General features: G+C 41.0%; 1 protein-coding gene across 1 annotated transcript; it reads left to right on the top strand.

The window, feature by feature from the left end:
• The first annotated feature begins 12 nt into the window (after positions 1-12).
• Positions 13-27,520, top strand: LOC139418246 (adenosine receptor A2b-like). Its single transcript, XM_071167549.1, has 3 exons — positions 13-131; positions 372-830; positions 21,811-27,520. The coding sequence occupies exons 2-3, from the start codon at positions 511-513 to the stop codon at positions 22,580-22,582; spliced, it is 1,092 nt and encodes a 363-aa protein (XP_071023650.1). The 5' UTR covers positions 13-131; positions 372-510; the 3' UTR covers positions 22,583-27,520.
• The last annotated feature ends 445 nt before the right edge of the window (positions 27,521-27,965 follow it).

The following is a 27,965-nucleotide window of genomic DNA, read 5'->3' as shown; positions in this document are numbered from 1 at the left end:
TTCAAATACCATGTGTTGAACGGAACTAGTGAGTCTCCAAAGTGAGTCTCCAATACCGCCTCGCAACAGATACTTGGAGGAGTGTAGTATATTTTCAAAGGACCGGCAAATAATGCAAAGTTTCAAGAGGGGTAAGCAACCCAAAAATAAATTCAGAAATAGTTTGCAGATATTAGTTTACATATTTTTGAAGTCTATTGGCTAACATGTGGCTTGGTTAGACTAGTTGTGATAGGTTACCATATAATTTTTGTTAGACGCATGATAACAGATACGAAGCTGCAAATAATTCACATTTCAAACAATTGTAATTACAGGGTTTGCTTTGGAGAACAGTAAAGTATCCTATATGGTCTTTTTTCTTTTCACAGATGGCTGTTTTCGCAAACCATACTTTTGGAATATTCTTGGAATACAGCAAAAACACTATCTCTTTTGGACCCACTAGAACAGTCTGCCTTATGACACTTTTATTTCTGACAGACCTAATGTTCTGAAATATTTGCTGAGATGATTCAGTACTACATTGTATTTGAGATATTTATAGCTATTTTATCCATCTCTGGCAATGTATTGGTTTGCTGGGCTGTCGCCATCAACACCACTCTGAAAACCACTACGAACTACTTTTTAGTTTCTTTGGCTGTGGCAGATATTTTGGTGGGTTGCCTTGCCATCCCCTTTGCCATAACCATAAGCATCGGTATATTTTTGGACTTCTATGGATGTCTTTTCCTTGCCTGTTTTGTTTTGGTACTGACTCAAAGCTCAATTTTTAGCCTCCTTGCAGTTGCAATTGATAGATATTTGGCCGTCAAAATACCCCTCAGGTGAGTACCCTATTATGCATTTTGATAGCTTGACAAACATTGAGCGTCTGTGTTTTGTGATTTAAGTGAATCAATAGCATGTACTTAGGAGTAATTAAGGAAAGTTACAAATAATTAACCCGATACAAATGTTTTTCAAGACTGACTTCAATTAGGGCTACTTTACTGACCTTATTGTATCATGTACACGTTTAAAATGGCGTTAAGAAAAAGGACAATAACAATACAGTAGACAACACATTCACAATACAAATTCATAACAGTTAGCCTGCAAACAACATTTAATGAGTTGTTAGGAAAACCCCGGGAACGTCACAAAATGGTTGTCTAAAGTGGTCAGGCCACTGTGTCATTGTCCCCTAGAGGTTTTGTCTAATTCCCTGTTCATCCCAGGGACATTTTTAGGACATTCTTGGGACGTTGTGTCATGGTCTCTTGGAGGTTTTGTCTAGTTCACTGTTTGTCCAGGGGACATCAAAAGGATGTTTTTAGGACGTTATTGGGATGTTGTGTCTTGGTCCCCTGGAGGTTTTGTCTAGTTCTCTGTTTGTTCTGTGTACATCCCTGAAGTCGTTTTCAGGACGTTATGTCATGGTCCACTTGAGATTTTTGGCTAGTTCCCAGGATTGTTCCAGGGACATCCCTTAAAAAGGTTTTTGGGCATCATTTTTGCCTGTCATTGGGACGGCTTGTGATGGTCACAGGGGAATGTTCTCGGGACGTCATTGTAAACCACGTCAGAACGTTTTTAGGATGTTGCCAGGACATTCAGTGTACCAGTTGTCAGGACGTTGCCATATGGACCCAAAAGAACGTTGTTTAAGAAATAAATCTTCCTACCGACCTACCTGGGTATGCCCACTCTGATTTCATTACACATCACCATTTGGTACTGTTGCTGAGCCCATTATGGCTGTGATTGGTGAACCACCAATCCATTCAGTGGTCTTTGTCTGTTGGCAAGGTTAGGGACATACACACAAAAAACCCGTCTTACAAACAGTGATCACATGAGCATCTTTGACATTCATGATTACATTGTGCATGTTCATACCTGTACAGTAATAATTCTTCACCATGTTGTTACCTGGGATTTTAACTGCATTCTTATCATCCCTCTATGCCACCACATCTGTGTCTATAACTATTGCTACGCTTTGGGCTCTATTCAATCTGTATTGCTGAAGCGATAGAAATTTAAAGGTAATTTCCGATTGAGCCGACATATGCAGCGTTTACCGTATCTGCTATTGTGGGAACATTGCCTATACATTTTAATCACCCTGTAATGCTGAACTTCCACAATACGGATTGAATAGAGCCCTTTGTTTGAACTTGCTCTCAGCTCTCTTAGACAGACAGTACTAGTCAGAAGTTTGGACACACCTACTCATTCAAGGGTTTTCTACATTGTAGAACAATAGTGAAGACATCAAAACTATGTAATAACACATATGGAATCATGTAGTAACCAAAAAAGTGTTAAACAAATCTACAAACATTTGATATATTTTAGAAATATCACACCTGGCACAAATTATTGTCTTGTACTGTTTTTCCTGCAGACGGGTGCCCTATACCTGCACCCAGATGGGAGTAGTTAGAAGTCCAGGTACAGGGTGTGGCTTGGGTCTTAATGGATTTTGTGAGCCTTGTTGATGGCCCTAACCTTAAAGATCTCATCCAAGCCTGTCTGTTTGACTCCAAGTAACTTGCTTGCTGTGGTGATAATCCTTCTCAGCATGTTCTTCTGACTGACAGTGACATGACCAAACCAACAAACAATGCAAAATGTTGAAATATTTGTAAAACAGAGTCTGTATAGTACAGTCAACATGAAAAGAGACCTGTGTCTCTGCTGACCCTTTTTATAAGGGCACAAGGCAAGACCCAGATGCAGATACGGGAGGCAGATGGTTTGAGTCTTTGATATTTATTCATAATCCAAAGGGGTAGGCAAGAGAATGGTCGTGGACAGGCAAAAGTTCAAAACCAGTTCAGAGTCCAGGAGGTACAGAGTGGCAGGCAGGCTTAAGGTCAGGGCAGGCATAATGGCCAGTCAGGCTTAAGGTCAGGGCAGGCAGAATTGTCAGGCAGGCTCGGGGTCAGGGCAGGCAGAATAGTCAGGCAGGCAGGTACAGAGTCCAGAAAACAGGCAAGGGTCAAAACCGGGAGGACTAGCAAAAGAGAATAGAAAAGGCAGGCGCACAGAGAAAAACACAGTGGTTGACTTGGAACATACAAGACGAACTGGCACAGACAGACAGAAAACACAGGTTTAAATACCTAGGGGATAATGGGGAAGATGGGTGACACCTGGAGGGTGTGGAGACAAGCACAAGGACAGGTGAAACAGATCAGGATTTGACACTTTTTGTAGATCAGGCCTGCACATTTACTCCACTGAATGTTATTGTCCAAGAGGATGCCCAGATATTTGTATTCAACTACAAACTCTATGTTCTGACCTCTGATAGATGTTGCAGGGGTGGGTGTTGTCAACATTTTTTGTGACAAAACCATCAGTAGAGTTGAACGTGATGGAAACCCATTTAACTTGTATTTTTTATTTGGTGCATGGGAATTTAACCGCAAAAGTGTTTTTATGTGCACTACTTCATTATCTTTATGCAACAAGTATATTTGAGGGAAAGACATATCTAGTGGGAAAATGTGCATATTGTTTTTATGCAGATTTTGGAATATTCACATGAAAATCTGTTGCCAATTGGATGGAAACCTAGCTACTCCACTAGAAATGGTCAATTTGAACCAATTTAGGAGATGCCTTGCCTTGATTTATAATTATAATAATCCATAAATCAAGGTAAACTTTTACTTGTAATCGGTGGTATAGAAGTGATGTCTCTGTTCAAAATAGAAAATATGTTTATGTCTGTACTGATATGGTTTTAGGCCTAATTCAGAAGTCTTGAGAAAATGTGAGAGAAGGACATTGGCGGTTAACATTTTACTTCAGGCCTACAGCCTTGGGGCCAATAAAAGTCTGGGGCACTGAATAAATGTTATAAAAATAAGGCAATGTAAAAAATAGGCCTTAGTTGAGACCAGGTATTAAGCCTGCGGTCCGATAATCAAATGACCGTGGCTCATCTGGAGTGTGCCTCCTTATGCTGCCCTAATATTTCCAAAGACAAAGCAACTTAAAAAATCTGCAGTCGAAGTAGATCAAGACAAGTCATTTAGGCGTACAGGCTACAACACACCACACAGACCAATGCATTCCTGGGGGTTTCTTTCGTGACTGTTAATCTTCATTGTGTAGATAACCCTAGGCCTATACTTTCCGTAGGCCTATAAAAACCTATGTTATAGTGTCGGGGGCACTGGGCTCTGGCTTGTTTTTTGATAGGCCATGGGTGCCTGAAGAGACATTGGAAAAGCAGCTGTAGATCATTGGAAAAGCAGCTGTAGATATTTTTTGCAAGGTTGTAATGGCATATTGATATACACCTTGAGGCACCTCCCCTGGTACATTTTAAAGGGCGCTAAAGTAGATAATCAGACTTCTCTCACCCTCTCAGAGTCTGAGACAATGGCTGGGCCCACTGGATCGATATCTAGCCGGCTGGCCTCAGAGTGTCATCTTATTGATATAGAGCTGGAGGCGGCAGAGGAGCACACTGGTAGTGGCACACAGTCTGCCAGCCTGGCAGCCCAATGACAGAGGAGACAAATTGGTTCAGATAGAGAAAAAAGTCTTTGCACCTTCTGTCTCACAAGACAAGAACTGGGACATCAGCTGGGTATTTATTTTGAAATGGCAGTTTATCAGCATAAAGTATGACTGGAGGTTCTCCTGCTCACAGGAATCCAGAGGCCTGATTGGTCCTGCAGCCAGGAGGAAAACTAAAGGCCCTAACTAGACGTGATCACCTGTATGTGGCCACCTAAAGTAACAGTGAGGCCAGTTTTGCAGAATCAAACCGCACAGATTCATAGACTTTAAGAACTCCACTTGTTATCAAATTATGTAAGAAACACTAATAACGGTAAATGCAATAACACCTGTAAATGTAATAAATTTTCTATTTGTAATAACTTTAGAATTGTTTTTATAAATCCATTAAATGTAATAACTTGCCGGTAAGCGTAATAAAATGTTTACCGGTAAACGTAATAACTTTTTCTGTTAAATGTAAAAATTATTATTAGTAAAATTATGAGTAACAACGTTTTTATGAATAATGTAATAACTTCAATAACATTCAAAAATCTATGTTTTTATGTACTACTTCCCTCAATTTGATGCACATACCCCCCCTCCCACTGCCAATCACATCACAGACAAACTCATAAACATCATACAGGAATACTCATACATTACATAGAGACACTCACAAGCACACATTGAAATGTACACACAAGCACTGTGTCTCACACACACACACACACACACACACACACACACACACACACACACACACACACACACACACACACACACACACACACACACACACACACACACACACATATTCAGGTAACACTTTACTTGATTATTATTAACCAAGCTTATTTATACGTTATCCGGTGGGTATTGCGTTATTAGGTCAGTAGCAACTGTTTTGATGAATAACATAATAACTTCAACCGATCATGTACTAACATACCAAAATCAATGTCTTAATGTATTATTTTCCTTATTTTGATGGACGTGTAATAGTCCCAAAACTGCAAAGCCCATCACTCTGGCACTCCAGGCAAGATCAAGCAAACGCTAAAAGTATTTGAACGATTTCAAATCTGGATGGCAATTGGTGTCATTTTAACATGTTGAGTGAACTCAACGTGCTGTGTCAGGTAGCCTAGTGGTTAGAGCGTTGGACTAGTAACCGAAAGGTTGCAAGATCGAATTCCTGAGCTGACAAGGAAAATATCTATCGTTCTTCCCCTGAACAATGCAGTTAACCCACTATTCCTAGGCCATCATTGATCGTTAAATAAAGGAAAAATAAAAACTTGCCTGAAACCTGAAGACTTGCATTAGCTCCACAAGCTCACACCTTGGCTTCAGCTCAACAGAGGCTATCAAAGTCTTGTGCTGCGCAGAACTAAACCAGTCAGTAACACAATCGAGCTCAATTTAAGCAGGTATTTGTAATATAACATAACTTATAATACTGTAATGAAAACGGGACTTTTGTTTTGAAATGACATATGATTGACGTTTAATGTGTTATGAAAGTTAGGGTGAATGATACTGCAACATTCATGAAGGGGTTATGGATGATTTCATAAAGATTTTAATCAATGCATATGTATACCACCTTTGGTGTACTGGCATATACGCGCACATACAGACTCAACCTGTATTACACACACATGCACAGATACTCACAGGAACAGGAACAAAATAACACACACATTCAGGCAACATTTTATTTAAAAATAAAAGTCTGTTGTATAATGGAAACATGTATTTTTGTTGTTACTGTACCCACCAAAGACAGAACAAGGTCAGCCTTTCCCTTGTAGTAGGAGTCAAAGTGCCTTACACATGGCCACCAAGGCAGTAGGGGATAGCACCTGAAATGTGACGTAGGTGTAATTAAACTTGTCTGAGACCTAAAGATTTGTGTAAGCTCCCTGCTCTAATGCCTACGTTTAAACTTAGCAGGGTAAAAGTATTGTGGCCTGCAGGAGACCTAGGTAAGATACTAGTCTGTCCCATTGGTGCTGTGACCTGAATAGGTACACTACCGGTCAAAAGTTTTAGAACACTACTCATTCAAGGGTTCTTCTTTATTTTTACTATTTTCTACATTGTAGAATAATACTGAAGACATCAAAACTATGAAATAACACATATGGAATCATGAGGTAGCCAAAAAAGTGTTAAACAAATCTAAATATATTTTATATTTGAGATTCTTCAAAGTAGCCACCCTTTGTCTTCATTACATCTTTGCACACTCTTGGCATTCTCTCAACCAGCTTCACCTGGAATGCTTTTCCAACGGTCTTGAAGGAGTTCCCACATATGCTGAGCACTTGTTGGCTGCTTTTCCTTCATTCTGTGGTCCAAGTCATCCCAAACCATCTCAATTTGGTTGAGGTTGGGGGATTGTGGAGGCCAGGTCATCTGATGCAGCACTCCATCACCCTCCTTCTTGGTAAAATAGCCCTTACACAGCCTGGAGGTGTGTTGGGTCATTGTCCTGTTGAAAAACAAATTATAGTGCCACTAAGCACAAACCAGATGGGATGGCTTATCGCTGCAGAATGCTGTGGTAGCCATGCTGGTTGAGTGTGCCTTGAATTCGAAATAAACCACAGACAGTGTCACCAGCAAAGCACCCCCACACCATCACACCTCCTCGTCCATGCTTCACTGTTGGAAATACACATGCGGAGATCATCAGTTCACCAACACTACTCACAAAGACACGGCGGTTGGAACCAAAAATCTCCAATTTGGACTCCAGACCAAAGGACAAATTTCCACCGGTCTAATGTCCATTGCTCGTGTTTTTTGGCCCAAGCAAGTCTCTTCTTCTTATTGGTGTCCAGTAGGAGTGGTTTATTTGCAGCAATTCTACCATGAAGGCCAGATTCACACAGTCACAGTTGATGTGTCTATTACTTGAACTCCGTGAAGCATTTATTTGGGCTGCAATTTCTGAGGCTGGTAACTATAATGAACTTATCCTCTGCAGCAGAGGTAACTCTGGGTCTTCCTTTCCTGTGGCGATCCTCATGAGAGCCAGGTCCATCATAGCGCTTGATAGTTTTTGCGACGGCACTTGAAGAAACTTTCAAAGTTCTTGACATTTTCTGTATTGACTGACCTTCATGTCTTAAAGTAATGATAGAGTGTCTCTTTGCTTATTCGAGCTGTTCTTGCCATAATATGGACTTGGTCTTTTACCAAATAGGGCTATCTTCTGTATACCACCCCTACCTTGTCACAAGTGATTGGCTCAAACGCATTAAGAAGGAAAGGAATTCCACAAATTAACTTTTAACAAGGCACACCTGTTAATTGAAATGCATTCCAGGTGACTACCTCATGAACCTTTGTCCCCAGGGATGTTTTTAGGACACTCTTGGGATGTTGTGTCATGATCCCCTGGAGGTTTTGTCTAGTTACTAGTTGGTCCCGGGACATCACTGAGGACATTTTTAGGACGTTCTTGCGACATTGTGTCATGGTCCCCTGAAGTTCCCCAGGACGTTCTTGACGGCCTTGACGGGCTTGGCAACAGTAACAAGGGGTGAGGTGTAATGAAACTAGGGTCTGTGTGCCCTAGGTACTTTTTCCTGAGGAGGAGGGGTGACATTCCCAACAAACCGGGAACTAGACAAAACCTCCAGGGGAACATGTGGGGCGTCCCCATTGTTGTTTGCAGGGAACTATTGGAGATTGTGTGTGTGTGTGTGTGTGTGTGTGTGTGTGTGTGTGTGTGTGTGTGTGTGTGTGTGTGTGTGTGTGTGTGTGTGTGTGTGTGTGTGTGCGTGCGTGCGTGCGTGCGTGCGTGTGCGTGTGTTTACATTTGTGTCCTCCTATTGTTTTGGAAAAAAATATTTTGTCACTCTGAAGCCAACCTAAATCGAGGTATAATGGCACACACAAACATTAGCAACCATGATGTCCTGCAAGTTATATCGGCCAATAAAGATCAGACAATTCTGCAAAAATAAAGACATACCTTGAAATAAACAATGACATGAATCAGTATTTGACCATTAATTTCTGAAAAACGTGCAGTATTCTGTTGATGGAGTTGTTGTAGCTTACTTGCTAGCTAGCTAGATTATTCCATCCCCAAACACCATGCTAGATCTGTGTGGTGCAAGTGGGCCAGTTCGTTTTGTATGGCCCGGTGCACCTAACTATCTTTTTTTTTACCATCTACTAGCAACATAACATGACAAAACTCTTTGGGCACTTTAGTACCAATTTATAATATAATTTTACGTAATTATGACATAACATTGAAGGTTGTGCAATGTAACAAGAATATTTAGACTTAGGGATGCCACCCGTTAGATAAAATACCGAACGGTTCCGTATTTCACTGAAATAATAAACGCTTTGTTTTCGAAATGATAGTTTCTGGATTCGACCATATTAATTTCCAAAGGCTCGTATTTCTGTGTGTTATTATGTTATAATTAAGTCTGATTTGATAGAGTAGTCTGACTGAGCAGCAGCAGGCCCGTAATCATTCATTCAAACAGCACTTTTGTGCGTTTTGCCAGCAGCTCTTCACAAGCACAGCGCTGTATATGACTTCAAGCCTATCAGCCTAATGGCTGGTGTAACCAATGTGAAATTGTTAGCTAGTTAGCTGGGTGTGCGCTAATACCGTTTCAAACGTCACCTGCTTTTAGATTTGGAGTAGTTATTCCCCTTGCGCTGCGAGTGCCGCGGCTTTTGTGGAGCGATGGGTAACGATGCTTCAAGTGTGGCTGTTGTCGATGTGTTCCTGGTTCGAGCCCAGGTAGGGGCGAGGAGGGGGACGGAAGCTATACTGTTACACTGGCAATACTATAGTGCCTATAAGAACACCAATAGTCAAAGGTATATGAAATACAAATGGTATAGAGAGAAATAGTCCTATAAATACTATATTAACTACAACCTAAAACCTCTTATCTTGGAATATTGAAGTCTCATGTTAAAAGGAACCACCAACTTTCATATGTTCTCATGTTCTGAGCAAGGAACTTAAACGTTAGCTTTTGTACATGGCACATATTTTACATGGCACACATTTTTACATGGCACACATTTTTACATGGCACATACTGCATATTGGCACGTATTACTTTCTTCTCCAACACTTTGTTTTTGCATTATTTAACTTATTGACGCCACCCATCCCGGTACCGGGAAAATTGTCATCAGCAACTGCTGAATAGCATAGTGCCACAGTCAAATAATATTACTAAAAAATATTAATATTCATGAAATCACAAGTGCAATATTGCAAAACACAGTTTAGCCTTTTGTTAATCCACCTGTCTTCTGAGATTTTGAAATTATGCTTTACAGCGAAAGCAATCCAAGCGTTTGTGTAAGATTATTGATAGCATAACATAACATTATGTACACTAAGCATTAAGTAGCTAGGTCACAAAAATCTGAAAAGCAATCAAAACAATAATTTACCTTTGATGATCTTCGGATGTTTTCACTCACGAGACTCCCAGTTACACAACAAATGTTCCTTTTGTTCCATAAAGATGATTTTTATACCCAAAATACTGACGTTTGTTTGTCTCGTTATGTTCAGAAATCCACAGGAAAGAGCGGTCACGACAACACAGACGTATATTCCAAATAATATCCATAATGTCCACAGAAACATGTCAAACGTTTTTTATAATCAATCCTCATGTTGTTTTTAAAATATATATTCGATAATATATCAACCGAGTGTGTAGCTTTTTCAATAACAGCGGGAGAAACAATGGCCGCTTTACTCAGTTGCGCAAAACTCACTCTGAGAGCCGCCACCTATCCACTTACACAATGTGATCGTTCACTCTCATTTTTCAAAATAAAGGTGTGAAACTATGTCTAAAGACTGTTGACACCTTAGGGAAGCCATAGAAAAAAGGAATCTGGTTGATATCTCTTTAAATGGAGGATAGGCATGCATAGTAACAGAGAGGTTTCAAAAATAAGAGGCACTTCCTGATTGGATTTCCCTCAGGCTTTCGCCTGCAATATCAGTTCTGTTATACTCCCAGACAATATTTTTTTACAGTTTTGGAAACTTTAGAGTGTTTTCTATCCTAATCTGACAATTATATGCATATTCTAGTTTCTGGGGCTGAGAAATAGGCTGTTTCAAATGGGTACGTTTTTTATCCAAAAATGAAATTACTGCCCCCTACACGCAAAAGGTTAAACCAAATTGAACATGTTTCATTATTTATTTGAGGCTAAATTGATTTTATTGATGTATTATATTAAGTTAAAATAAGTGTTAATTCAGTATTGTTGTAATTGTCATTATTACAAATAAATAAACACATTTAAAAAATCAGCCAAATAATCGTCATCGGCTTTTTTGGTCCTCCAATAATCGGTATCGGCGTTGAAAAATCATCGGTCGACGTCTAGTTGGTAGTCATCGTAATCATTTGGTACAAAGTAAGACCCGCATATGACTGAAGGGCTTTTTTGATAAATGTAATTTAAATTGTGAAAATAGAAGTGTAAAATGTGTTTATTTTATAAACTTTTGCATAAAGACCGTTTCGAATGAAATATCATCCATCTACGTTGTTAGATTTGTGGAAATATTTTGTGCAACCTGCCCTTTAAGGCAAACTGCTGCTTTTCCATTTACAGATGTTTCCCAAGAATGTCCTCAAAATTCAAATTGTCTTTTCCCTTCCCAGTATGTAATTCACATTATTCCCTTCATGGGTGAAGAGTCAGACAGACTATTCCTCAGGGGGTGTTAAATAAAAGGACCTCATCATCATATACAGAAAGGTTGCTGCTCAATGCCAGCAAATGCATTATATAGTCTCATAACTACATTCCTTTTTAGAAATCCAGACGGATTTAAACATCCTTTTTTACGCTTTTCCCCTTTACCCCAGACCCACATCACACACGTGGTAATGAGAAAGGTATATGGTCAGCTCAAATTACTCTACTCTAGTCATTTTTTTAGTTTGTGTATGTATTTGTGAGTGTGTGACTGTGTGTGTGAGTGTGTGACTGTGTGTGTGTGTGTGTGTGTGTGTGTGTGTGACTGTGTGTGTGACTGTGTGTGTAAACTGTGTGACTGTGTTTGTGACTGTGTGACTGTGTTTGTGAGTGTGTGACTGTGTGTGTGTATGTGGTCTTGTGGGACTGTGGTTCCCTCAGATCAGAGTGTTTTCACAGCTGGCTCTGGTGGAAGTGAAAAGGCAGACTCAAATGCTTCAAACCATGAGAGATGGAGCTCTGTTTTGCACCCTCTGACAACACTAATACACACCCATTTTAGGGCCTTTGTTTCCTTTTCATGTTTCCCAGAAAGAGACATCAAACTATTTATGTATTTTCTTCCACCCACACCATACCGTTTGAAGGGAAAGATCCAATAGCATAGCCTCTGGCTATCCATGTTCCAAGAGTTAACAAACCTGCCAGGGCTTTCTTCACCTAGCTGTCTCTCACCAACAGTCTCTTCAGTTCATGTTCTCAGGCCCCACATGTTTCTCTCTAATCAGAAAGAACCAGTGTTGTGTCCTTGAAAAGCTGCTTTCCTCTGCTAATGAGACTAAACTGGTTTTTAGTGGCTTTTTTCAGAAGGATAGTATTGCCAAACTAAGTGTGTGGACTTGCCACTATTGAGCCCCAAACACTGTCAGGCAGTCTCAATAAAGTTAGTCATTTTGGCTTTTGCAGTTGTTTCAGGCAACAGGTCTTTTCTACTACATTAATGTCATCACACATAACAGATGATGTACAGTGGGGCAAAAAAGTATTTAGTCAGCCACCAATTGTGCAAGTTCTCCCACTTAAAAAGATGAGAGAGGCCTGTAATTTTCATCATAGGTACACTTCAACTATGACAGACAAAATGAGGAGAAAAAAATCCAGAAAATCACATTGTAGGATTTTTTATTTATTTGCAAATTATGGTGGAAAATAAGTATTTGGTCACCTACAAACAAGCAAGATTTCTGGCTCTCACAGACCTGTAACTTCTTCTTTAAGAGGCTCCTCTGTCCTCCACTCGTTACCTGTATTAATGGCACCTGTTTGAACTTGTTATCAGTATAAAAGACACCTCAAACAGTCACACTCCAAACTCCACTATGGCCAAGACCAAAGAGCTGTCAAAAGACACCAGAAACAAAATGGTAGACCTGCACCAGGCTGGGAAGACTGAATCTGCAATAGGTAAGCAGCTTGGTTTGAAGAAATCAACTGTGGGAGCAATTATTAGGAAATGGAAGACATACAAGACCACTGATAATCTCCCTCGATCTGGGGCTCCACGCAAGATCTCACCCCGTGGGGTCAAAATGATCACAAGAACCGTGAGCAAAAATCCCAGAACCACACGGGGGGACCTAGTGAATGACCTGCAGAGAGCTGGGACCAAAGTAACAAAGCCTACCATCAGTAACACACTACGCCGCCAGGGACTCAAATCCTGCAGTGCCAGACGTGTCCCCCTGCTTAAGCCAGTACATGTCCAGGCCCGTCTGAAGTTTGCTAGAGAGCATTTGAATGATCCAGAAGAAGATTGGGAGAATGTCATATGGTCAGATGAAAGCAAAATATAACTTTTTGGTAAAGACTCAACTTTGGAGGACAAAGAATGCTGAGTTGCATCCAAAGAACACCATACCTACTGTGAAGCATGGGGGTGGAAACATCATGCTTTGGGGCTGTTTTTCTGCAAAGGGACCAGGACGACTGATCCGTGTAACGGAAAGAATCAATGGGGCCATGTATCGTGAGATTTTGAGTCAGCAAGGGCATTGAAGATGAAATGTGGCTGGGTCTTTCAGCATGACAATGATCCCAAACACACCGCCCGGGCAACGAATGTCCTGAAGTGGCCTAGCCAGTCTCCAGATCTCAACCCCATAGAAAATCTTTGGAGGGAGTTGAAAGTCCGTGTTTCCCAGCAACAGCCCCAAAACATCACTGCTCTAGAGGAGATCTGCATGGAGGAATGGGCCAAAATACCAGCAACAGTGTGTGAAAACCTTGTGAAGACTTAACAGAAAACGTTTGACCTCTGTCATTGCCAACAAAGGGTATGTAACAAAGTATTGAGATAAACTTTTGTTATTGACCAAATACTTATTTTCCACCATAATTTGCAAATAAATTCACAATGTGATTTTCTGGATTTTTTTCTTCTCATTTTGTCTGTCATAGTTGAAGTGTACCTATGATGAAAATTACAGGCCTCTCTCATCTTTTTAAGTGGGAGAACTTGCACAATTGGTGGCTGAATAAATACTTTTTTGCCCCACTGTATATATGATGTAAATACAGCAACAAACAGTGTAAATAGTAAGAAGAAACCACTCCTCACCACCTTTATCTATCACAATTCTGCAACACATTGAAGAAAATTCACACATGTTGTTTGTACAAAACCATAAAGCCAAGCCTCATACACACCAGCATTATTCATAGTTTCCATCCCAAGCAATACATTCACTGTATGGCTCTGGGTTGCGTTAAAGTGTTGATGATAATTCCATTCCCCAGACCAGATTCCACCTGAGAGTCTTACTGTTAGGCCTACTCTCATCTATAGTGACAGCAGAATGTGCTCACTTGTGTTCACAAGGTGTGGCACCTCATCGCCATGAATCCGAGCCTCTAAATCCTGGTATGACTATATTAGTTTGGCCTGTGGCTACAGATAATATCACACATCTCACATACAGATATCACACCTTCAAATCTCTTGAGCCGATCTATAAGAACTGCTGGTGCTATGCCATGTGAGGGCAGGATATTTACATAATCAAAGTGATATTTGATTTGCATAATCAAAGTGTAGGCTAATGCAAATAGTCTGGGTAGCCATTTGACTAGATGTTCAGGAGTCTTATGGCTTGGGGGTAGAATCATGAGGTTGCCACTGGGTCAAAGAGAAACACCTGTTCCCCTTGAGGCTATACTGTGGACATCTCTGTTTGAGACTATACTGTGGACATCTCTGTTTGAGACTAAACTGTGGACATCTCTGTTTGAGACTATACTGTGGACATCTCTGTTTGAGACTATACTGTGGACATCTCTGTTTGAGACTATACTGTGGACATCTCTGTTTGAGACTATACTGTGGACATCTCTGTTTGAGACTATACTGTGGACATCTCTGTTTGAGACTATACTGTGGATATCTCTGTTTGAGACTATACTGTGGATATCTCTGTTTGAGGCTATACTGTGGATATCTCTGTTTGAGACTATACTGTGGACATCTCTGTTTGAGACTATACTGTGGACATCTCTGTTTGAGACTATACTGTGGACATCTTTGTTTGAGACTATACTGTGGACATCTCTGTTTGAGACTATACTGTGGATATCTCTGTTTGAGACTATACTGTGGACATCTCTGTTTGAGACTATACTGTGGATATCTCTGTTTGAGGCTATACTGTGGACATCTCTGTTTGAGACTATACTGTGGATATCTCTGTTTGAGACTATACTGTGGACATCTCTGTTTGAGACTAAACTGTGGATATCTCTGTTTGAGACTATACTGTGGACATCTCTGTTTGAGACTATACTGTGGACATCTCTGTTTGAGACTATACTGTGGATATCTCTGTTTGAGGCTATACTGTGGATATCTCTGTTTGAGACTATACTGTGGACATCTCTGTTTGAGACTATACTGTGGACATCTCTGTTTGAGACTATACTGTGGACATCTTTGTTTGAGACTATACTGTGGACATCTCTGTTTGAGACTATACTGTGGACATCTCTGTTTGAGACTATACTGTGGATATCTCTGTTTGAGGCTATACTGTGGACATCTCTGTTTGAGACTATACTGTGGATATCTCTGTTTGAGACTATACTGTGGACATCTCTGTTTGAGACTAAACTGTGGATATCTCTGTTTGAGACTATACTGTGGACATCTCTGTTTGAGACTATACTGTGGATATCTCTGTTTGAGGCTATACTGTGGACATCTCTGTTTGAGACTATACTGTGGATATCTCTGTTTGAGACTATACTGTGGACATCTCTGTTTGAGACTATACTGTGGACATCTTTGTTTGAGACTATACTGTGGACATCTCTGTTTGAGACTATACTGTGGACATCTCTGTTTGAGACTATACTGTGGACATCTTTGTTTGAGACTATACTGTGGATATCTCTGTTTGAGACTATACTGTGGACATCTTTGTTTGAGACTATACTGTGGATATCTCTGTTTGAGACTATACTGTGGACATCTTTGTTTGAGACTATACTGTGGATATCTCTGTTTGAGACTATACTGTGGATATCTCTGTTTGAGACTATGCTGTGGATATCTCTGTTTGAGACTATACTGTGGACATCTCTGTTTGAGACTATACTGTGGACATCTCTGTTTGAGACTATGCTGTGGATATCTCTGTTTGAGACTATACTGTGGATATCTCTGTTTGAGACTATACTGTGGACATCTTTGTTTGAGACTATACTGTGGACATCTTTGTTTGAGACTATGCTGTGGACATCTTTATTTGAGGCTATACTGTGGACATCTCTGTCATGTTTAAGCGGATGTGCTTTGTGATTACTGACTCTGTGTACTAGCCTGGCAGAGGTTTGTGGGCTGCAATGTGCACCAGGCGGAAGCCCAGGAACCATGGGGTTAGAAAAGGGATGTGTGGGGAGAGAGGGACAGAAAAAGGGAGACAGAGAGAGAGTGAGAGAGATGCCAGCGTGCTGTCGTCATGCCAGAACTAATCTGCTCAGCCACTCATTTACAGGCCCTCAGAGTGAGGAATGTCACCAGCCCATCAGAGAGAGCGAGACAGAGATAGGGAGATAATATATAGAGAGTGAGACAGCGATACGGAGATAATATATAGAGAGTGAGAGAGGGCCCGAGGGAAAGTGAGATAGAGAGTAGGAGAAAGAGACAGAGAAGGAGAGAGAGGGAGACAGAAATAGAGAGTGTGTGAGGGGGAGAGAGAAAGAGGGAGCATGTGAGGGAGACAGAGAGTGAGAGAGACAGAGAGAGTGAGAGAGCTGTCCAACCCCAGATATTAGTCACTGTCTGGAACACAAACCTTTCTGGGCTTGACTTACAGGTTAGAGGACTAAGACGAGAGAGAGAGACTGAGAAATGTATGGATGATGAGAGAAGAAGAGAGAGGAAGGAGTGATGTGTGTGTCCACCCTATAGCCTTAGGGCCCATCACTTCAGGTCCCTAAACATGGTCATGGCTGTCTGTGGATTATTGATGGCACTGGGGGCACAGCATCCTTCACTGAGGTGATGGGGAAATGGAGAAATAGGGAAAGAGGTAGAATCATTTACTGCTGCATTATTAAAGTCCCAGTCATCTGTTTTGAGGCCTTGGCGTCTGAGGTGCTACAGTACTAATACTGTAGGTAATGATTGAAAGCCACGGTTATCTTGTCAAATGAGCTACTGTTGCCTGTGAAACTTAACTTGTATGAAATTTGTCCTGGCAAATTGTAGCTGTTTCATGAGGAGGGAAGGGAAAAACATTTGCAGCAGAGAACGACCACTTCATCTTTTTGAATAAAACCAAAAAGTAATTTTTTCCATTGCACTTAACTATTAGTCTGTATAGAAATATCATATGCCTTACCAGAGTGTATGTAGATTACTTTAATAGTTGTTGATATTTGTCGTCCTAGAGGAAATATCATGCGGAAATATCGTTTACATGATTATCGTGGCTAGTGACTCAACTATAATGACATTACATGTCATTATTACATGCTATAATCAGAGCAAAGTGAAGTCACATGAGCACTGACAACAAATGTTCATGCTTAAACTGTGTACATGACCAATAAACTTTGATTTGATTATCCTATATCTACTGTATATTTGCTATATGGTTTCATGGTTTGGCGTGAGAACTCAGTGTTATGGCTCTGTTCAATCTGTAAATGAAAATGAAAACTGCAATATGCAACTTTTTGGGTGACCCGACCAAATTCACCTTGAAATGTGAGTTTTAGCAACCACGAAATGGCAGAGCGATTTCTGTATAGTGCACCTTTAAAGGTAATTTTTGATTAAGCCGACATATGCAGCGTTTTTGGCAGTATAGAACCAGAGGAGGCCTAAGGATTTTTTTATTTTATTATACTGAACAAAAATATAAATGCAACACAACATGCAACAATTACAGTTCATATAAGGAAATCAGTCAATTGAAATGAATTAATTGGGCCCTAATCTATGGATTTCACATGACTGGGCAGGGGCGCAGCGATGGGTGGGCCTGGGAAGGCATAGGCCCACCCACTTGAGAGTCAGGCCCACTCACTGGGGAGCTAGGCTCAGCCAATCAGAATGAGTTGTTCCCACAAAAGTTTTTTTTTACAGACAGAAATACTTCTCAGCTGAAATACTTTCATCAGCTGTCCGGGTGGCTGGTCTCAGACGATCCCACAGGTGAAGAAGCTGGCGTGGTTACACGTGTCTGTGGTTGTGCGACCGGTTGGACGTACTGACAAAATGACGTTGGAGGCAGTTTGTGGTTGAGAAATGAACATTAAATTCTCTGGCAACAGCACTGGTAGACATTCCTGCAGTCAGCATGCCATTTGCACACTCCCTCAAAACTTGAGACATCTGTGGCATTGTGTTGTGTAACAAAAATGCCCATTTTAGAGTGGCCTTTTATTGGTGCACCTGTAAATGATCATGCTTCTTGATATGCCACACCTGTCAGGTGGATGGATTATCTTGGCAAAGGAGAAATTCTCACTAGCAGGGATGTAAACAAACCAATCACATTTTGACTTGCAATGGGTGGGACCGTTTAAAAAAAGTGACGGGCCTAGACATTTCTCTAGTGAGGGCAAAATAAAATAATCATTGGGTCAAGCAGTAGTTTTCCCACCCTTGGCTCTGCATGGTCAATCTGAAGTCTGCAGTGGCCCGTACAGCATTTACTGTGATACAGGCCTCTGCAGAAGTCAGAGCAATCATGCTTCTAGCGCATCGGGAAGCTCTCATATGCATCCAATAAATTGGTCTGCACCGCGTCACTCATAGTGATTCAAGGCTAATCTCTATAGCCTTCCAGGTAATTACAAGCAACTGACTAAACGAAAAGACCTCACCTCTTCTGAGATGTTGGAATCTGTTTCCCAGTGCTTGACAATAGAAGCTCAGCCAAGACAGCATGAAGTAAAACGATTGCACCATTTTCCCACTTGCATCTCCATCCCGAATCTCCCCCAAACAAAATTACCCTACATTTAGGCTATTATTTATATGTGTATTTCACACTATGTTGAGGTAACGCTTGTATGGATGTCAACCCCAACACATGTTCATGTCATCGTTACCAATCAACTGCATTACAGTTCAAAACTGATTTCTGTCTGCTAGTTATTCTAAAAGCTTATACAAATGGGAGTTAGCATTTAGCAATCACTTTTTCTAAACCGGAAAAGGGACAACTTCTACATGTTATGCAGCAATAACCACATTGTGGGTCTGTTGCAACTCATAAATCATGACAGAGTTGAGAAATATCCGCTTTCTTAGATCAGATTTGTTGAATGTGCACCAATCCAGCAACCTTCTATCCCCCACAGAATGAATTCCATTGACCTCTTTACCACATCTATCCCAATTACCTCCCTGATATCTTTCCAGGAGTTCAACATTTCCGTATCTTTAAAATCCCTACATGAGGAATAAATATGTTTTTTATTTGTGAACTTGTTCCGACAGATTTCCTCAAAGTTCTTGTTTGTTGTCAAGGAAGTGAGTTTGTGTTTATACAGGATGATCAAGATGAACTTCTTTCAAACTTCTTTTCCAAATGATCATCACCTGGTGAGTGGTGCTGTTTTGTTGCAGCTTGCTTGCTGTTAGACATCTCTTTGAAAATAATGACTGTGAATCATTGTTGCATTTAAACCTCAGATCACCGGTTAGTGTGATGAACGTGATCAAATATATTTGCAAAGGGAAGTAATATCTGGTTTGTGCTTTTCCTTTTGGAAATTAAATGGTTGTGCTTTTGTATTGTTCTGATTTCAAGGGGCCTACTGGAGTGAATGGGATGCTTTATCTTTAACGTTATTTGATGCTGTGTGTGAGTGCTGTTGCCTGTCTTATCAGCCGTGTCTATGTGTTTGACCAAACCTGTCTCTCCTTCAGCTCCATGAAGTGCACAGGTATTAGCCTGCGGTCGCTCTCCTTTCAGCACCTTGAGCCTTGAGCCTGTCACTGTTGATGTGACACTGTTGTTATTACTATGGGTGATAGTGTGATAGGGGTGTTAGGCTACCATAGGTTATGTAAACAGTGTGTTTTTTGTTTTGCTAGTTGCATTATTTTATTCTGTGTGTCATGTTGTGTCCATGCTGAACTGTCACTGTGTGTGCGGCAGCCTGAAGCACAGACAGGCCTGTTTGATTCATTCATAATGTCATCAAAAAGCATTGCTCCTCCTTCACTACAACTAGAATGGTCTGACTACAACATATACAATGTCGGGTTCATTAAGTGATGCTATGTTTTCAGTTTTTTATTTTATTTCTGAGTTTGATACAACGTAATGGAAGATTTTTGGTTCCTCTGAAGGCCTAGGTCCTATAGTCATGGTTAGCCACTGGTTTACGGGGAATGCATTCTCCGCTAACGCAGGAACATTGTTTTTCAATTTAAATCCTGCCGTAACGCTGAACTTCCGCCATAAGGAAATCTCTGAATCAGAGAGGTGCGGGGGGCTGCCTTAATCAACATCCACATCTTCGGCGCCCGGGGAACCCGGAATAGGCTATGTCGTGCCCTCTTCAAGACTGTCTTAGTGTGTTTAAGACCATGATAGTTTGTTGGTGATGTTGACACCAAGGAACTTGAAGCTCTCAACCTGCTCCACTACAGCCCCATCGATGAGAATGGGGGCGTGCTCAGTCCACTTGTTCCTGTAGTCCACGATCATCTCCTTTGTCTTGTTCACATTGAGGGAGAGGTTGTTATCCTGGCACCACACGGCCAGGTCTCTGACCTCCTCCCCATAGACTGTCTCATCTTTGTCTGTGATCAGACCTACCACTTGTGTTGTCGGAAAACTTAATGATGATGTTGGAGTCGTGCCTGGCCATACAGTCAAGAGTGAACAGGGAGTACAGGAGGGGACTGAACACACACCCCTGAGGGGCCCCTGTGTTGAGGATCAGCGTGGTGTATGTGTTGTTACCTAACCTTACCTCCTGGGGGTGCCCGTCAGGAAGTCCAGGATCCAGTTGCAGAGGGAGGTGTTTAGTCCCAGGGTCCTTAGGTTAGTGATGAGCTTTGAGGGCACTGTGGTGTTGAGCGCTGAGCTGTAGTCAATGAATAGCATTCTCACATAGGTGTTCCTTTTGTCCAGGTGGGAAAGGACAGTGTGGAGTGCAATAGAGGTTGCATCATCAGTGGATCTGTTGGGGTGGTATATGCAAATTGGAGTGGGTCTAGGGTTTCTGGGATAATGGTGTTGATGTGAGCCATGACCAGCCTTTCAAAGCACTTCATGGCTACAGACGTGAGTGCTACGGGTAGGTCTGACATGCACTGTCAACTGTGGGACCTTATATAAACGTGTTGTGGGTCTGAATACTTTCCGAAGGCACTGTACAACTTCTGTGTGTTCATCACTGTATAGATAGACTGTTGTTCTTAGACAGGTGATAAGTTGTACTCTGACGGTTTTTCCTTTCACATGCCTGTCTCTGAGTCAATGTGCTCACTGAAATGTGGTGTAACAGTTAGCCAATATATAAGTCAATTCTTAACCTCTTACTTGCTCAACACATCACAAATAGCCATAACTGAATTACGATGAAATCGTTAACCCTTTTTGGTATTTAACCTCTTGAGATGGGAAAACATGATTAGATATTTTTTTACCAAGTTACACTACTCAAAAGGCACCTAATTGGTGGAACCACCCAGAAGTCTGTTGGAATGATGTCTCGTTATGTTTTGATAACCTGCTTTAGACAGTAAGATGTATATGATATATTACTCCTATCACAGGCTCTAATTTAATGTTCAGTTGGAAGAACTTTAAGGACAGCATATTTGCTTCTCTATTGTCTTTCTGTAATAACTCATTATTACGTTATTTTAATCATGAATAGGTGTGCAGCATAAGCACCATAATGCCTGATAGAGGGCCACTGTGGCTGTTAAGGGCACTCAGTCACAACTCTTAGGGAAAAGAAAATAAGACCCATTTATAACCCCCATGGATATTAACCAGCGTCTTTTTGGTCTTCCCTCATCCTCTTATCCAGGTACAAGGAGCTGGTGACGGGTAAGAGGGCCAGACGAATCATCGCCATCTTATGGATCCTGTCTTTCGTCATCGGCCTCATCCCATTCCTGGGTTGGAACCTGAAGGTGACTTCCTGCCGTCAGAATGTCTCCAGTAGCCTGACGAATGGCAAGTCTTTGGGGGACAATGCCAGTACCACCATCCCCCCCCTGGTGGATGATCTGGGCAGTGCAGGTGACTTCCTGAGCAGCTGCAAGCTTACCTGCCTGTTTGAGAGTGTGGTGGACATGCACTACATGGTCTACTTCAACTTCTTCGGCTGTGTCCTGCCACCTCTGTTTATCATGCTGGGCATCTATGTGAAGATCTTCACCGTGGCCCGCAAGCAGATGCACCAGATTGAACTCAAGTGCTCAGTGAGCAGCAATGGGGACAGCCACCATCACGGGCTCCTGCAACGCGAAATCCGTGCCGCCAAGTCTCTGTCCATCATTGTGGGGCTGTTTGCCCTATGCTGGCTGCCCGTGCACATCCTCAACTGCCTGACCCTGTTTTACAAGGACCTGTGCAAGCCGGCCCCCGTCATGTACATAGCCATCATGCTGTCACATGCCAACTCAGCCGTCAACCCCGTTATCTATGCCTACCGCATCCAGGACTTCAGGAACACATTCCGAAAGATCCTGACGCGTCAAGTCCTATGTCAGAAGGAGGAGCCTTACCTCCACTCCTCCAATGGGAGCAGGCGGAACAGAGACCAGATCCACATGACCATTGACCCTTTACTCTGAGGGGTGGGGCTACATGGGGCATGACCCTTTACTGTAAGGGCAGACACCAGTGTTCGTGAGGAGACTAGCCCCGCCTACATAACTTTACTTCAAGGGTGGGGCCACAGGCCGGGGGTATGACTCAAGGAGAGACCCAACCCCCCAAAATACCATCTGTGTTCATGTTATTGTTGTATTGTATTCTTCAATGACATTTTAAGTGAGATTATAAATGTTTACAGAACAAAGAGTGTGGGTATGATGAAATGTGAAACTGAATAGATGATCTGCCTTGAATGGGGAGCATTGCTTATGAGTTAACCTGAGTATCAGGGGCCAGGTGATGAAAAGGTAGCCTGGTCCCAGATGTGTTTGTGCTATCTTGCCCACTCCTATGGTCATTGTCATGGCCATAGGAGTTGGCAAGACACCACAAACACATCTGGGACCAAGCAAGTGAAAAGCAGGCAAGAGTCTTATTTACTTTAAAGCTGGAATCCGTATTAGGTAAAACTGCCATGTCCTTTTGCAATTTATAACAACAAAGAAGTTACTACAAACAACGAACTTTGAGTTTTTTTCTCCCTCTGATATAATTTCACATGCATTAGAACAGCCACTCTGTTGTATGCTTCTCTCCTCTGTTTCATCAACAAAACAAAAACAATAACAAATGCACTGGGGTGAACAATGGCACAGTTCACCTTATGATTTCAACTGTTAAGGATTTTATTTTTATTTTGTCAAAGCTAACTGGATTTGCAGGACTGTGAAATGAACCCATTACTACAAGATAACACATCATTTACCATTCCTACACATTAGCCATAACTCAAAACATTGCTTTTTCTAAGCCTTAACTTTTCAAAATAATATACATCAATTGTTCAACTTTTATACCAATGTTTGGTATTTTATTTATTGTCATGTAAGCAAACATTTATTTAACCTGGCTGAGGTGTGTACTGTATTGTTCATCATGGGCTACATCGCACTTGCTCAGTACAGGTCTTGTGTAAAAAACAGACATAGGAAAGTCTGCCCAGTGGAACAATTTACGACTGCAACGTCAGCAAAATCTCCAGTGAGAGGGCATAACACACACGCAACACAGCTCGGAGTGGAAAAGTATTTTTAAACATAATATAAACTTGTGGAGTGTTATTGTGCTCTGCTTGAATTTAACAAATGTCATGGCTTCTTTAGTGTCATGGAGAAAGCTCAGGAATATACAGAATGTGGTGAGGAAGACTGACTGAGTGGTGAAACAATAAACCTGAAATTCACAGACACAGAGGATATTTGGAGGTTGAGACGTCTGGCAAAAAAACAATATATAAATCATCACTCACAAATACAGTTGAAGTCATAAGTTTACATACACTTAGGTTGGAGTCATTAAAACTCGTTTTTCAACCACTCCACAAATGTCTTGTTAACAAACTATAGTTTTGGCAAGTCGGTTAGGACATCTACTGTGAGCATGACACAAGTCATTTTTCCAACAATTGTTTACAGATAGATTATTTAACTTATAATTCACTGTATCACAATTCCAGTAGGTCAGAAGTTTACATACACTAAGTTGACTGTGCCTTTAAACAGCTTGGAAAATTCCAGAAAATGATGTCATGGCTTTAGAAGCTTCTGACAGACTAATTGCATCATTTTAATCAATTGGAGGTGTACATGTGGATGTATTTCAAGGCCTATCTTCAAACTCAGTGCCTCTTTACTTGTCATGGGAAAATCAAAAGAAATCAGCCAAATAAATTATAGAACTCCACAAGTCTGGTTCATTCTTGGGAGCAATTTCCAAATGCCTGAAGGTACCATATTCATCTGTACAAACAATAGTACACAAGTATAAACACCAGGGGACCACCTAGCCGTCATACCGCTCAGGAAGGAGATGCGTTCTGTCTCCTAGAGATGAACGTACTTTGGTGCGAAAAGTGCAAATCAATCCCAGAACAACAGCAAAGGACCCTGTGAAGATGCTGGAGGAAACAGGTACAAAAGTATCTATATCCACAGTAGAACAAGTCCTATATCGACATAACCTGAAAGAACGCTCAGCAAGGAAGAAGCCACCACTCCAAAACTGCTATAAAAAAAGCCAGACTACGGTTTGCATCTGCACATGGGGACAAAGATTGTACTTTTTTGAGAAATGTCCTCTGGTCTGATGAAACAAAAATAGAACTGTTTGGCCATAATGACCATCATTATTTTTGGAGGAAAAGGGGGAGGCTTGCAAGTCAACATCATCCCAACCTTGAAACACGGGGGTGGCAGAATCATGTTGTGGGGGTGCTTTGCTGCAGAAGGGACTGGTGCACTTCACAAAATAGATGGCATCATGAGTTAGGAAAAATATGTGGATATATTGAAGCAACATCTCAAGACATCAGTCAGGAAGTTAAAGCTTGGTCGCAAATGTGTCTACCAAATGGACAATGACCCCAAGCATACTTCCAAAGTTGTGGCAAAATGACTAAAGGACAACAAAGTCAAGGTATTGGAGTGGCCATCACAAAGTCCTGACCTCAATCCTATAGAAAATTTGTGGGCAGAACTGAAAAGGCGTGTGCGAGCAAGGAGGCCTACAAACCTGAGTCAGTTATGCCAGCTCTGTCTGGAGGAATAGGCCAAAATTCACCCAACTTATTGTGGGAAGCTTGTGGAAGGCTACCTGAAACGTTTGATCCAAGTTAAACAATTTAAAGGCAATGCTAACAAATACTAATTGAGTGTATGTAAACTTCTGACCGACTGGGAATGTGATGAAAGAAATGAAAGCTGAAATAAATCCTTCTCTCTACTATTATTCTGACATTTCACATTCTTAAAATAAAGTGATGATCTTAACTGACCTAAGACAGGGAATTTTTACAAGGATTAAATGTCAGGAATTGTAAAAAAAAACTGAGTTTAAATGTATTTGGCTGAGGTGTCTGTAAACTTCCGACTTCAACTGTACATGCCTCATTATTTGAAAGGTTGATTATTACTTACTCATGACATCCCTTTTTAAAATGAAAGATTTACATGATCAGTTCTGACAAAATGACTTATTTTAGGGTCTTACTGTAGCCTAAATTATATGGGAAAACAAATCTAGGATACCCTCTTCCCTTGGCATCCCTAGAAGGGCCATTATACAACCCTAACATGGACACACACATCCCTCACATAAACACAGCTCACAGATAATTTGCCTAAATGTCTCTCTGTAACAAAAGGAGAAGAGAGAGAGGCTGGCGTCTCCACATGGACACTGGGATTTAAGTGTCACCTGAAACAAACCAGGTGGCTTCTAATACTCAATACTGTCAGACTGTAACGACTTCCACTGCATACTGTCTGTCCTTGTCCTCAGCATGGCAGTTAAGAGCCATGTGTTTCCACCCCCCTCACTCAGTCAGAACTCCTAAATTCACCACTCCATCAAGCCAAATCAGTCAACACAATGCTGAGGAGGTCCCTCTTTATTGAACGAATCAAGGATCCAGGGTTCGGGTCCATTCTGAATTGAGTTGCGGAAATAGAAAGTAGGATTAAATTAAATTCAAATGGGTTATTTATTCTGAATTGCTTTGAATTATATTCTACTTCCTTTAATTCAAAGCCAATTCAAAATCATGGTTTGAATTTAAATAAATTCAAAAAATCCAAATTGACCCCAACCCTGCTTGGAACACTTAAGCCTAACCAAATTGTAGTGGGCTGACAAGTTCTTGTTCTGTGAAAGACAAAAACATGCTTTGTCAGTGTAAGAGTGTCATTGTGGTATTGTATCTGTGAGTCTGAGACAGATCTGTTAAATAGACTGTGCATCGCTCCTGGTTTGAATTCCAAGATGTCTCTCTCTACCACCCAACGTATGGTCTTGCACATGTTTCCTGTGTGGAGATAGAAAACCAAACCTCAAAATAATTCCAGTTTAACGAGGCTCCGTTTGGACACAATGGCACACAATTGGTGCTAAAACGAAGGTGGTTTTCCCCTCTGTTATGAGAAGAGCCATCCTTCGTGTGGTCAGATGAGGATTTAAATGCACTGACATTTTAGATAACGCTATTACATTTTTATGCTTTAAGATAAAATGTGTTGTGTAGTGTTTTTCGAGTGTTCACAAGGTTAAAGAGATTGAACGGGATCTTAAGCACTTACAAATTCGTAATATATTGTACAAATTGGAGGACAGTATTTCCATTTCCTTGTTTTTTTTTTATTTATTCACCATACTCATCAACCTTGACCTCTTCAACTTCAAGGGCTAAACTATAGAAGTGTGTAGAACCTCAAGTACATTCCATTTGAGACTGCACTGTACTGGTATTACTATAATTTGTTCACTCAAATGTGACCTTAGCATCAAGATACCAGGGCTGGGGTCAATTCCATTCCACTTCAGTCAATAAACTGAAATTCCAATTTCCCTAAGTGCTTCTCAATTAGCAAAATGTGGAATTGGAATCTCAGTTTACTTCCAGAGTTGACTGAATTGAAATGGAATTGATCCCAACCCTGCTAGATACTGTGGGTTGTAAAAGCCTTCAACAAGCATGACTTGTGAATGAATGAGAAAAACCATATAAAATCAAGCTTTTCATAGTGATCCTGCCTTCCATTCCAACCTGTGTGTTTGCAAATGTGTTATAGTATTGATGTCACTAATCAGTAGCCTAAACAGTCCACTGTGGTTCACGTCTATGATGTTCAATGTTTAAATAATTATTCTTTCACTCAACTGGCTACAACTGTAAACCAATACTGCTATTTAACATGAGAAGATCTGTATGTATGGCAAATTATTTTGTTAATAAAAGCTATGCTTATATTGTTACAGGTCAGACTTTCATATTCTTACAGGAAGAGTTTACAAACCTATACAACCATTTTCAATTATTTTAGTTCAGAACAAATAATAAAGATACAAAGCCTTCTGAAAAACCGAAACATCTTTGTAGTCTCTGGTCACTGAACCACTGGACTGAGTAAAATGTATCTTACCTTTACAGTTCCCTTTCAGCAGGCAGCACCATAGTCTTCAAATAAAAGGAGAGTCTAAGACTAAAGTCAATGAACAGATGCACATTCTCTGGCAACATATTAAGAACACTTACACAGTCACAAACAAATGCAACGTCTGTTAACAGATTTTCTGAAAGAGAACCACACCAGATGTCCAGAAGAACAGCACAACGACCTAAAAGCCATAAAAATCATCTTCACACATGCAGATAGACTGGAGGAGACCATGCAGCAGCAGTAGGCTTTGGCTTTTCAACATCTTTCCCCAGGATGTGCTTTAGCAGCTTGGTCTTAGATGGTGCTGCAAGGCTTTGAGTCTGTTTCAGTGACCTGTTGGGCTGTGATCTACGTGTCTGTGCTTTGG

This window comes from Oncorhynchus clarkii, chromosome 10 (genome assembly GCF_045791955.1).
Source record: "Oncorhynchus clarkii lewisi isolate Uvic-CL-2024 chromosome 10, UVic_Ocla_1.0, whole genome shotgun sequence".
NCBI classification, from domain to species: Eukaryota; Metazoa; Chordata; class Actinopteri; order Salmoniformes; family Salmonidae; genus Oncorhynchus; species Oncorhynchus clarkii.
This window is presented reverse-complemented; position numbering and strand designations above follow the sequence as displayed.